Consider the following 13,015-nt stretch of genomic DNA (forward strand, 5'->3'; position numbering starts at 1 on the left):
AAATTTACACCTGCCAACGTGTTTTATTTGTCTGATACCACAGCATTTTACCAGCAATTAACATTTTTAGTAGTCACGCTCCCAAGAAACGACAAAACTTAACTCTTCTGTCCTGAAGACTTTTGAAAGTTACCACTTTACCAATTACGAAGCGCTGACACTGGACACTCCTTCTGCTGATCCAAACAAACCCGCTGATGTTGATTACTTAATAAACAAGTGTTTTCCGCAGTATAGTTTTTCAATCTCAGCTTTTATTTACACGTGTACGATAAGAGGTAAATGAGCAACACCAAAACCTCCTGGAGTTCAGAAACAGAAATGTTCTAAACAGTCATGTTTAAACAACAGCAAAAAATAAACAGGCTATGAAGGATAACATGTAAAGTTTGCTATATAGAAAACCCAACACCATAAGCGAACAGGACTGTAGCTGTATACAGACAGGGAAGGAGAATAAATGTGAATGAATGTGCAAATCTTATTTTTTTGCGCCGTCGATAAATGTTTATTAACATTTATGATGTACACAAAAATTTGGTTTGTTTTTATGTAAAGTAAAAGAAAAACGGATTGAAGGCACAAGTTTGCTGTAGTAAGATGGTCCAAAGAATATAATAAAATAAAAATTGGCTTGGTGTCACATGACCACAAGTCACAGACCATGAGATGCCTTTCTGTCACATCCCATAACTGTTGGCCAGAAATAACGTTCAATTTGAAAGAAAGTAAAGGTACAATATATTTATGATTTGATGTATACTAATTAAAGATAACCAAATTCTGTAATATAACAAAACATTTACTGAACTTATGCCGTTTTCTCGGTCATGTGACCTCCACAAGGTCTACACCCATCAACACATTGTAACAATTCTGAGGTTTCATGCGCCCTTGTCGACTTCTCATATTTTCCACTTGCGTGACATCTTAAGCCGCTGTTCAGTTTGGTTATAAGCCCTACAAAGCGTTGCATTCTTACGAAATTAAATATATTTTTTTAAAATATAGCCAAGATCAAAATGGTGGGCCACCTTTGCAACTTCATTCCGCTAGAATACTTAGCATGTTCATTAGCTAGCACAGCTCACTTAGCATGGTGATGGCTCAAAGAAAAATACCCCAAGTGTATTACAACTGAATTAACACCCCCGCTGCCTTAGTCGCCATCTTGGGTTCCATTACTTTCATCAGCTCGTGTTACTTTCGTCAGATAAGCCCTTTGAAGTCCTGAGGATCATGATGGTCTGATGCAGCGTCCTTTTCAAAATGGCAGACCAAGCTGCTAAGTGTTAACAGGATCAATATCTTTCAAAATGTGGACAAAATAGCCAATTAGCATCATTAGTTATGCAGCTACAGAATTACAGATGGCTACATCAATTTTGCTTGCGGTAGCCTGTACAAGTCACCACGGAAACCATCTCTCATTCTGTATAGCGGTAGCCTGTACAAATCTCCACAGACACCAACTGTGTCATTCTTTTGCTAGAGATAACCCAAACAAACAAAAAAAAATTTAAATCACCATGGACCATGTCATTTTTGCTAACGCTAGTCTGTACAAATCACCACGGAAACCAACTGTAAGTCATTCTCTTGCTAGTACAAATAGCCATAGAAACCAACTGCATCCTTCTTGCTAGCAATTGCCTGAACAAATCACCATGGAAACCAGCTACATGATGTAGCTAGAGATAACTGTGTGACATTGATGTTGCACACTCTCGGGCTGTAAGGCGAAGTCGACTAGGGCGCAAAAAAGGGCATTCAATCATAGACTAAAAGGGCATTTGCCAAAGGTAAATGCAAAAAGTTACCGAGATCCAAAATATTTTTGATGCATCTTGTTAAACTGGCTATTTAAATAAAGTTTTATATCGTGTTTGCGGTAAACTAACGGCACTTGGATCTACAACAAGATTTGAAAGCTTCATCATGTAAGAAATGGAACACAGCCCACAAATTGACAATCCAAATAACGCTCATCACTACTCACTTCTCAACTTGAGGCATGTGCCGATACTCAGAAATGTGATGTACTGCGATATTCAGCATGCACGACATTGTTACTACCTTTTTTGTGCCACCTAGATAGTGTCCTATGTGCTTGTAAGCCATTTAATAATATTGTAAACCGCGATATAATGTTTGCCGATAATCATTATGGGAAAATTCTGAACATCAGCCCAATGCAAATTAGTGCTCGATATAAGTCCGAAATCTTTACGACTGAACCAGCGTTGACGTAGTGAATCCAAATAAACCGAGAATGATTTTTTTTTTAAAAAACCCAGAATAACTAAATGTTAGAAAAATGAGACTCATAAATGTAATTCCGTGTGCATGTAGGCTCCGGATCGGCTTCTACCAAGCTGTCCTTCAACTCGCCAGTCCAACAGGAAGTCCAGGAAGAAAAAGAGAGGAAAAGAGGGAAGAGAAGACTTTAGAAATCCTGGACCCCGTCACTTCAGTTCCTTCCTCAACCCTCCTGGCCGAAATCCTCTGTGAATTTCTTCAGCTTCTCCAGGTCCTGCTCGTTCACGGTGGGCTTCGTGCTGGCCAGCGATCGCAACATGTCCGCCTGTGAACACATGCGGCAAACAGACGTTGTTTTGACAAACTAATGAAAGCAGGAGTACAGAACACTGTTCTAGGATCAGTCTCGTCTATGTAAATTAACGTAGGCAAGACTACAAACGCTGATCTGCTATTACACTATATAGACTAAGGAGTTCTGGAATAAAACTGCTGATCTAGTTTTGGTGCTCTATAGACTAATTAGAATGAAATGATCGCAGGAATATAAATACTGAACTAAAGTCGGTTTTGACAAACTAATGAGCGATAGAAACCGCTGTGGAAAACGAAGCTTCTTAAACAGCTCACCATGCTAACCACAGGCTCCAAGAGTTTATCTCCAGGAACCTCCAACCACGTCATCTCAATGGCCTGAGGATCTCCTGGAGAGCACGGGGTTAGAAAGTCATCCACGATCACATTGGGGTCGGCTCTGGATGGTCCTCGTACCTTTAAAAACGGGTGGGGTTTACGCGAGAATTTACCAGCACTGTGGTATAATTATACATATACAATCCCTAACGATGTAAAATCATCAACAACTCAATCCGGTTTCCTCTGTAACTCGGGTAACAAGCAAGAACAAGGCCCAGGTATTGAATCAGGACTCCGTACCCGTTTGAAGTGTGTGGCACATTGCACTTTCCTGACGGGCTGCATCAGAGCGTCGCGCACTATGATGCTGATGTCGGCACCCGAGTAGCCCTCGGTCTTCTTGCCCAGAGTGACGAAGTCGGCCTCGTTCAGGCTGTTGGGCGTGGTGCCCAGATGCAGCTTAAACATGAAGGAGCGGGCGTGTTCCTCTGGCAGGGGGATGTAGATGCGCTTCTCAAATCTACACAAACACACACACACACAGTGCTCAGGTGTACAGATTCACACTGTTTGTGGTTTATTTGAAAAGTAATAATAAATAAATAAGTGTTCTCCGATTTCAAAGCACGACCCAGGCAAACACAGGCTTCTTATATGCCCTGAGAATGAAATGCTGACTCGCCGTAATTTTATTTATCTTTAATTTATCTCTGCATATTCATGAGCTGCCGTCATACAATCGTTTCTATGGATACACCTCGGAAGGTGTTATTCCACTCTGTTCCAAGCGCTGTAGCCTATAAAGCAGTCCTTTACGTAATGAAATTAAATCAGAATCGAGCTGCTCACCGTCTCCTGATGGCAGAGTCGAGTGTCCATGGGATGTTGGTTGCTCCGAGCACCAGGATTCCCTTGTTGTCATTCCCAACACCTGAGAATGAACAAGAAGTGGTGTGTAATCTCAAGTTTTTTTTTAACTATAGTTTCCTCAAAATTTTCCTAATTTCAGTGGTCCAGTACCAAAAGATTCCAGAAAAAACGGAATCGATACATCAGGGTCGGGGGCTAGAGAGACTATTTGTTGCTTTATTTTTCTCCCCAATTAAAAAAAACAAAACAAAAATTAAAAGAAAAAAAAAACCACAACCCTGGTTTCAGTAGCCCCTGTCTAAGATCAATTTTGCACCATCCAAAGTAAAGACGTAAAACAAAAACTAAATCTGAAGAGAAAACCCAAAGAGAAAACTCAAATTTGTTTACAGCAACGACATTAATGCTTTGATCCTCCAAAGCTAAAATCCAGGTTCATCATCACCATCTCTTTCTCACCCTGCATCTGCACCAGGAACTCGGTCTTGATCCTGCGAGCCGCCTCGCTCTCGTTCTCACTTCTGGAGCCGCACAGAGAGTCGACCTCGTCGATGAAGATGATGGATGGACTGTGTTCTCGGGCCAGCTCGAACAGGTTCTTCACCAGCCTGAAGGAAAGGGAGCAAGGAACGTACGGGGGAATCAGGGTCATGTTTGAAATGAACACGTTATTAATACACTGGGGGTGGTGGCAAAAAAAAAAAAAAAAGGAGGTAGTCATTTTATTTATAGTACTCAGTCAGCCTGCAGCTGGGGGGAGGTGAGGGTTTCTGGTTGTCATGACAGCTGTGTTTGATCACTACCGAAGCATCCAGTTTCACTTCCTCCATCAATCAATGCATTTAAAGTTTCTATTCAGGCATTGTACTCTCAGTAAAGGAGGTGTGGCCTCAATGAATCACGTGGCATCAACATTTTAAACAAGTCTCGAGACATTTCATTTCATTGCAGCATCTCACACATTCACGAAGCTGCTCGTCACAGCCCGGCTGTCCGAGAACTCACTTCTCACTTTCTCCCAGCCACTTGGACACCAGGTCTGAGGAGGAGATGGAAAAGAAGGTGGAGTTGTTGGCCTCAGTGGCCACAGCCTTGGCCAGGTACGACTTTCCTGTTCCAGGAGGACCGAAGAGCAGGATCCCCCTCCACGGAGTACGCTTACCTGAGAGCGGAGAGAACCAAGGTTACACTCCCCCCACCATACTGTGTTTTATCGGCAATTAAATATGCAAATTAGCTGATAATACTGACAGCCAAGAGCATTTACACACCTTCCTGCTTAGCATGAGAGGATGTTAGTGTTTCAGTTTCAACCCCTTTACTGGTTATCCAGGAAAAAGCGAACATATGGTCACCCATATCCATTTTCTTTTTACTTACGTTTAGTTACGTAGTGACAAACGGCTCCAAGTGGAGGATTATTCGGGGCTAAAGAAAAAATCATCCCCCAATGCCCAGGCCTGGTTACGCCCCTGCTGACAGTCACATTGACCTGTGGTGTTCCAGGTAATTAGAGATGATGAAACACTGACCTGTGAAGAGGTGTGGGAATTTAATGGGCAGAATAACGGCTTCCTTCAGGGCCTCTTTGGCTCCTTCGAGTCCAGCGACATCGTTCCACTGGATATTCGGTTTCTCCATGACGATGGCCCCTACACACAAACACACTCCATTAGTGTTGTTTACATTTCACATTCATTGCTCTCACCCAGGTACCTGTCCGTCTGTTTGGTTACCTCTCCACCTATTCATCCAGCAACCTGCACACGTCCTTCCTGCTACCTGTCCATCCATTCATCAGTCTACCTGTCCAACCATCCTTACTGCTACCTGTCCATCCATCCATCCTTACTGCTAACCATTTGTCCATTCATTCAGAAGTCTGTCCAGCTGATTGTTGCCATCATCTGTCCATGCACCTATTGCATCCATCTTTCAGATGTTTTTCAGTCAGTCTGTTCATCATCTATCCAAACATCCATCTGTTTATCAACCAACATAGTGATTAACTTATCCGTCTACCCATCATCCATCTTTCTAACTATGTACATTCATCCATCCACCTGGCTATTCATTTATCCATCCTATTCTGTTTTCTCTGCCTGTCCATTCATCTGTACATCTTCTATTTAACCCTCCACGTTTCTATAACTTTACCGATCAGTTCATCCACCTGTCAAGATAACAAACCGATACAAAATAACCCTTCCACTGTCATTTTCCCAATTTCCCAGTAAGAAGGAGTGTGTAAACAACCAACCTGAAAGTTGGTTCTGGAATTTCTTCTTCTCTGGATCTTCTCCGTCATCGCTGTCGTTTCTGTAGGGAAAGAAAGAGGAAAAAAAATAAGTCACACACACTTGTAAACAATATGAAATCTGACCGATACACAAGCACACCTTGCGTACACACCCTTTCTCGTCGGACTGTGACTCCTTGACTGGTTTAGCGGGAGCTTTCTCCTTCTTCTTCAGGTACTCCTTCAGCTTCTCCGCTCGGTCCAGGTACTCCGCACATTTGCCTCTGATGCTCTGTTTGGCTTTGTCCCCCTGAGCTTCATCTAAAACACACACACAGGCTTTGAGTTCAGTACCCACGACTGCTGAACAGGAACCTCAACACACCTATAAGACACACAAAGAGTTTGACAGCTCCTATAACATCAGACGTACATTTGATGACATGCAGGAAGTACTGAACGGCGTGCTGGTACAGCCTCAGCGCCTCCTCGTAATTCTGCGCCTTGTCCTCCTGCGCCGCCTTACTGGCCAGATCTATAGCTTTCTGCAAAAAAACAACAACAAACAAATACAAACAAAATATAACAGGTTAAAGTTCTAGAAGTAAAACAATTGACAGATTCAGGTTTTATCATCAGTCTAACAGCGAGTGTTTTTACAGTAGCTTTCTCCAGCCATCACGCAAGTTATTACGTGAGGTAAAGACCCGACTGTAAACAAAAACAGAGTCAATAAGTGTAGCCAAAGTGCACACATTCCTAATTCTTCTCATTCCTTTAAACGCTATCTGAGAAGTGGAAACCATAAAGCGATTCTGCCACGCGATGGACCCAGACCGACCGAATGACTTCATGATGCAGGGCAATTACACCACACTGTATTTATATTCTGGATTCAGATCGGTCAGATGAACTTTCTATAACAGCTGCTCAGGTTTATATTAATGCGCTCGCGTCCTGATTTAATTGTAAGTTTTTACAATTAAATCAGGAAAATAATCAACTTCAGTGTGGAAACAGTGATGTGACTTCCTCACATCACCCTGTCGTTGATTGTTTTCATATAACAGCACGACGCGGCTTTATTCCTACACACATCACTAGAAATAATCCAGGAACACATTTTTTCCTTCAATGCAATAATTTTAAAGAATGTTATTTTATTTATTAAAATTGTGGACAATTCAGATCTATTTATTTGTTAATCAGTGCTTGGACCCCGATAATCGCTGATAATAGTTAACCGTTAAGTCAAGTTAAATTAGGCTAAAACGGGCTATCTTGCTAATTCCGATTTAAAAACTACAAGAAGTTAAAAGACATCCAGCTGCTAAACGATTTTCTAAAAATATAACTTATTTTTGCAAAGAGAAAAGAGGTCACAATATGTTTGACGAGCTTTTTGCCATGAACAGACAATAGCTTTAAAAAATAATTAATTAATAATAAAAGAACACAAAGCTTTAAGCTAGGCCATTGATAGATGACGTTTTCCCCCGAGGCTCAGTCCCAAATGCCTGCCTACTCCCTATAAAGGTCGCCTACTAAACAGTAGCGTCAACACCCCACCTAGTACACTATACTGCCCCACAGAGAGGGGTTTGGGATTCGGTCAAAAACTCCAGCGTTGAGACTTTGTTATGATTCAACAGCAAACTTGAGCGCAGACTAAACACAAGTCAGCTTCGCTCAGTCACGCGTTACGGTTATTTAAAGCTCTCACTATAGGATTACCAGCGAATTTCTTCGCTATCTAGCACGGCTAGTCCGCTAGCAGCAACTTACCTGCAAGTTGTTGGTGGCAGCCATAGGGGCTGAGAAAATATCGCGATTTGACTAAAACACGGCGTGTTTAAATGTTCTGCTGATATTTAAAAGAAAAGGAACCGCGATGTTTTCCGAGCTTTAACAAACAATCGCTGGGACGAAGCCGAATTCTTTTCTGTGTTGTTATTGAAATCCTACTGGATAATGGAGGGGGGGAAACTTCCGCGTTACAAAATGTCGAATATCACTTCCGCCTATGACAGTCACGTGTCCGACGGCCGTGACTTCATGGCGCAAGCCCCGCCCACACTGAAACGCATTGTTTTTTGAAGCCGAGTCTCCTCCAACTGGATCAGGGACTTACTTTTTTTTTTTTTTTTTTTTTTTTTTTTTTTTTAAGTTAATAATAATAAGAGGAGTTATGACAGAGATGATAAAGATAAAGTGATGATTAATGAGAAGTGGAGAAATCTGACAATACGATAAATCTGTCAAAGACACAGGAAACAAGCAAATTAAATGTTAAAATGTAAAATTAAATATATATACACACACATACATATACACACACACTATAATTATATATATATATATATATATATATATATATATATATATATATATATATATATATATATATATACCTGGACTTTCCCTTCATTTAATTTTTTTCGAATCGTAAATAAACTAATTCTGTACACCAAAACAGACTCGTTTTATTCGTTTTAACAGACAAAAAAAAGCATCCGATTTGGTGTGCGATCGTATCCAGCTTCCAAAAAACCCCCAAAAGTATCGTGTTTTTCTCCGGATAAATAGGACAATAAGACAAATTCGGCAGGCATCGATCCTCAAGAAATTAATGCTAGGCCCGGTATGAGGTGAAAACGATTAATCGGTAAAACGGAAATGAACTCCTCGACCAAAGGAGGAAAAAATCCAGAGAGGAGGATTAAAAGACAGCTTTAACAGAGGAAATGGAAGAAAGTTCCATGAAATTCTGAACTATAAACCTGGGTGCGGTGGATGTTATGGGTGTGACGCGTCATTACTGAACTTGGACGTGATTGGCTGATCACATGCCAGGTTAGTCATCAGGCCGTCTTATCAGGATGCAAGGTCGACAAGTGGGGGATCACTGCTTCGTCACTCTGGACGGGATTCCAAATAAATAGCATAACACACCGCGTGCGATAACGTGTGCATATATGATGATATAAAGGACGATTTAACCGGTCCTCATGCGTCCTAAGATGCGTTCATTATTACTGATGAACAACTGCAGAGGAAGCTCTCAAACTTGGACACTCCCAAAATGGGGAATTGGATAAAGATATCTGGCAACCCTTTGAGACTGCAAGTCAGGGAAAGAATAACACACACACACCCAGAGATTAATTTCTTTACATAACAAATCGACTAAAGGATGTTTTTGTGAGAAGTCACTGGTCCAGATTTCTTCCAATTACAAACATGACCTGTAAAGGAATGATCTATATATGTATATAGACAGATAAATAGATAGATACATATATGCTCTAAAGAAACCATTTCTGATCGAGAATAACCACACACAGATCTTGAACATTACCCCACCTCATTAGTGATGGATGTTCAATCATTCTGAGATGTTTAGTTCAGAGAGGATGCGAGTCATTCATTTTTCTTAGTTTTCTGAACTTCCATCTGATCTCAGAAAGTCGCCTTATCTTGAGATCACGAGCCCTAGGGGTCCGGATATCCAGATAACAGCACAAAAAACGATCAACATCTCAATCTCATGGCCTTTCTGGACATCTGGAGGGTTTAGCTTGAAACCTTCTTGCGCTGAAGAAAACATGACGTCTCGTTCAACCGAAATATCTCAAATAAAGGCAAATTATTGTGAGAGTGCTATGAGTTAAAACGTCTTCGTTCTGGATACAGATGCTTAAAACGAGTGAAGAACAGAACAAGACGTGTATTTCGACGCGTGAAACAAGTTCAAACATTTCGCGTTGAACGTTTCCAAATCGTATATTTGGCTTATTGTAATCCTACGACAGGAAATACCACATGAAAGCGACTATGTTCAGGATCATTTCGTCTCTGCCAGGAGGTTAAGACTCGGCTGTAGATGGAGATTAAAAAAAAAGCCATACAGATGACTGCAAAGACAGTAGAGGAAGTACGAATGCACACAGAGAGACTGAGAGACAGAAAAATACTATAAGTGTTTTAGTTCTTCGGTGTAAAGAACCTGTTTCTCATCTAGATATTCCTGCAGCTTCTCAGCTCGGTCCAGGTACTGGGAACACTTGTCTCGGATCCTCTGGTTTCCTTCTTTCCCCTGAGGCTCACCTGAACACACATACACACACACAAAACAGATGTTATTACATTAGCTGGTGACGAATACATCACCTGAAATAATCAAACGTAAACAAAACGACTTCTTAACACGACTGAAAGACATTTGACTGTAAACCAATGCTCAATGCTATGCTAGCATCAAGATATGCGATGCTAACTGACGCCAACAACGCTTTCCTGCGAACTCTTCACCAAAACGTTGGAAACGTAAACACATCAGAGCTGAAAATTGTATAAACGCAGCACGAGTCTCCGTTTCTCACCTCAGTGACAAGCAGAGTTACACGTAAACATGTAAGCAAGGCTGGGAGCATCGATAGCGGAGTTGCTAGCTGGCTAGTTTTCCAGCCTCAAGATGGCGGAATCTGCATTGCGTGGCTTGATTTGATCAACACACAACACAATACACACAGAAACGTTTGACTATTTCGAGAAAGGACTCGAGGGAGGTTACTGACGGCGTTTCTGTTACTGGAATAATAATAATAACGATGGCAGCAATTATGGATGTAGATAAAAACGTAAATAAAAAGCTAAACACATGGCGAGGGGAGCAACTTAGCGAGTATACAGTAGATTGTATAATTTACACAGAACGGTGTGTTTGTTTGAATATTTGTAGTAAAATGTGAAATGCTGGTTGGTTTAGCTGCAGCCAATCACAAGCCTTCGCTGGATTCTAACTGGTTTGCATGTCAAGGTGACAGGAATCGCACTTTATAAGTAATACTCAGTTTGAACTTTTTTCGGTTAGCGGTTTCCTACATTACCCAGAATGCCACACTACCTGCTGACAGCAGGTATTTAACCCTCGCTTCATGTCTACCTAACGACAGAGCAATGTAACAACATTTTAATCCTTAACGCCTGTCCAAGTCTCTCATCTGTAAACTCGGCTAAACTGACCGTCTTCCAAAGCTTCAAGCTTTTCTCTTTTTTTTTTTGGCTAATACCATTGCACATCACTAACTAGTCAAGATCCACAAACATTTTACCGGGTTTCAGTGTTCACACACACACAGAGAAGCATAGAGTCTAGTCCATATACACTAAGCGCATGAATTCACGTACGCTTTATGATGTGCAGGAAATACTTCACAGCGTGGTGGTAGGACTTGACGGCCTCCTCGTAATTCCCGGCCTCATCCTCCTGCGAGGCTTTGGTGGCAATCGCTATGGCTTTCTGGGGTGGAGAGAGCAGATATCAGAGAAAGGGGGAGAGAAGGAGGGAAAAAGAACAAGGAAGCGGAAGTTTTGAGGTCGGTTTTCCCGGGATAGACTCAGGATCCACCACCCGGACCAGGATAACGGATAAAGTGCTTGAAACAATGCTATGTACATTCCCTGCTTGAGGAAAAAAAAAAACCCAAGAGAAACCATTACAGAACTTCTAATGGTGTTAATGGTTATAATGGGAATTGTATTGGTTTAATGGAAACTAGAATGGTCCTTGTGGGTCTTTACTGGTAATGTGTTGGGTTATATTGGTGGCATGTTTCTGTTTAGTGGAAACAAATACGCAGACCGTTAAATACTAATAGAAAACGTCCGAAAACACACTACATTTGTTCAGTTTTAATGGAATTTGTAGTGGAAACCATTAGAATTTCTGTAATGATTTCTATTGTTTTTATTCCTTATTCGTACCCTTGATAGTACCACCCCAGTGCCAAGCACAAGGAACCTTTATTGGTGTATGAAAGTGTGTGAGATGCCCTGCAACTTTTCTTCTCACTGAGGTGGTACCATTATCTTTCGCACTTTTAAAATGCATCTTTCTATGGATGCGTACCTTCCATGTAAAAAAAATACAATAATTATTATTATGAGAATGAGAATACATTTGTAATACCATCCATCCATTTTCTATACCGCTTATCCTACAGGTTCACGGGGAACCTGGAGCCTATCCCAGGGAGCATGAGGTACAATGTGGGGTACACCCTGGACGGGGTGCCAGTCCATCGCAGGGTACACTCACGCACACATTCATACACTACAGACACTTTGGACATGCCAATCAGCCTATCATACACGAGGAGGAAACCGGAGAAAACCCCTGCAGCACGGGGACAACATGCAAACTCCACACACGCACTGCAACGATGGGAATCGAACCCTCAACCCTGTAGGTGTGAGGCGAACATACTAACCACTAACACCAATGCTTATAAAAGGTTTCTATGTAAAAAGTACAGTATGTAATAAAACATATACAAGTATGTAAAAACAATCCCGTTGCTTGTGTAACTAGAAATTATATATTTTATATATATATATATATTTTTTATTGTTCGTGTAATAACCTGCACCTCCCGAATATCAGAGATCAGGTGTGTGTGTGTGCCTTTATAAGGGCTGGAAGCTTCGCACCTACCTGCAAGTTAGAGGGCTCCATTATATGCCGTGATCCTGAGCGACTCGGTGAAGGCATGGTGAAGCAGAAGTCATGTGAGCTTGTGTGTTTGTGTACAGTCTGACCTGTAACACCTATCAGGCTCGAGAACAATGCGGAAATCTCTTTTTCTCTCTCTCACACACACACCCAGTGAGTAACAAGGTTCAGAAATAACTGCCCAAACCGGTGGCACAGTTTCCAAACATGATGTCATTACTCAGGCCTCGTCACTCTGACATACTACTGTTCACGTTGTGTAGGAGGTAGTTATTTATACAGCATAATACACGGCGGTGGTAACTGGCAGAGTTGGTTTCTAGGTTGCTGTAGAACATAGATGTAAATAACAAGAAGTGTTTTAGCACAAAAAAACAAACTACTTTCAGTTGTGAGGTCGTGTGGAAATCAGGGAGCGCGTCATCATTTTTAATAATCAATCAACCAACAAAATAAGGAAGGAAATAAAGAAAGTAAAGCAAGTAAATACAGAATCG

General features: G+C 41.4%; 1 protein-coding gene across 2 annotated transcripts; it reads right to left on the reverse strand.

Moving 5' to 3' along the window:
* Positions 1-234: 234 nt before the first annotated feature.
* On the reverse strand, positions 235-12,638 carry vps4b (vacuolar protein sorting 4 homolog B). Of its 2 annotated transcripts, XM_053681142.1 has the most exons (13): positions 12,501-12,638; positions 11,195-11,306; positions 10,011-10,111; positions 6,438-6,549; positions 6,178-6,325; positions 6,026-6,084; positions 5,298-5,417; positions 4,771-4,927; positions 4,225-4,373; positions 3,745-3,826; positions 3,196-3,415; positions 2,890-3,030; positions 235-2,584 (listed from the first exon to the last, which is right to left on the reverse strand). In XM_053681142.1, the coding sequence occupies exons 1-13, from the start codon at positions 12,555-12,557 to the stop codon at positions 2,483-2,485; spliced, it is 1,560 nt and encodes a 519-aa protein (XP_053537117.1). In that variant the 5' UTR covers positions 12,558-12,638; the 3' UTR covers positions 235-2,482. The 2 variants fall into 2 exon arrangements, with proteins under 2 accessions (XP_053537117.1, XP_017327043.1); XM_017471554.3 differs by lacking the exons at positions 10,011-10,111; positions 11,195-11,306; positions 12,501-12,638 and adding an exon at positions 7,790-8,098.
* Positions 12,639-13,015: the final 377 nt, after the last annotated feature.

The sequence above is a fragment of the Ictalurus punctatus genome, chromosome 7, assembly GCF_001660625.3.
Source record: "Ictalurus punctatus breed USDA103 chromosome 7, Coco_2.0, whole genome shotgun sequence".
Lineage (NCBI taxonomy): Eukaryota > Metazoa > Chordata > Actinopteri > Siluriformes > Ictaluridae > Ictalurus > Ictalurus punctatus.

Excerpts from the sequence above, each read along its gene's own strand:
- vps4b (XM_053681142.1), bottom strand. The coding sequence starts at position 12,557 with ATGCCTTCACCGAGTCGCTCAGGATCACGGCATATAATGGAGCCCTCT. Across the intron at positions 6,085-6,177 it reads TCACAGTCCGACGAGAAAGG|AAACGACAGCGATGACGGAG; the intron begins GTGTGTACGCAA and ends CTTTCCCTACAG. Across the intron at positions 2,585-2,889 it reads TGGAGCCTGTGGTTAGCATG|GCGGACATGTTGCGATCGCT; the intron begins GTGAGCTGTTTA and ends ATGTGTTCACAG.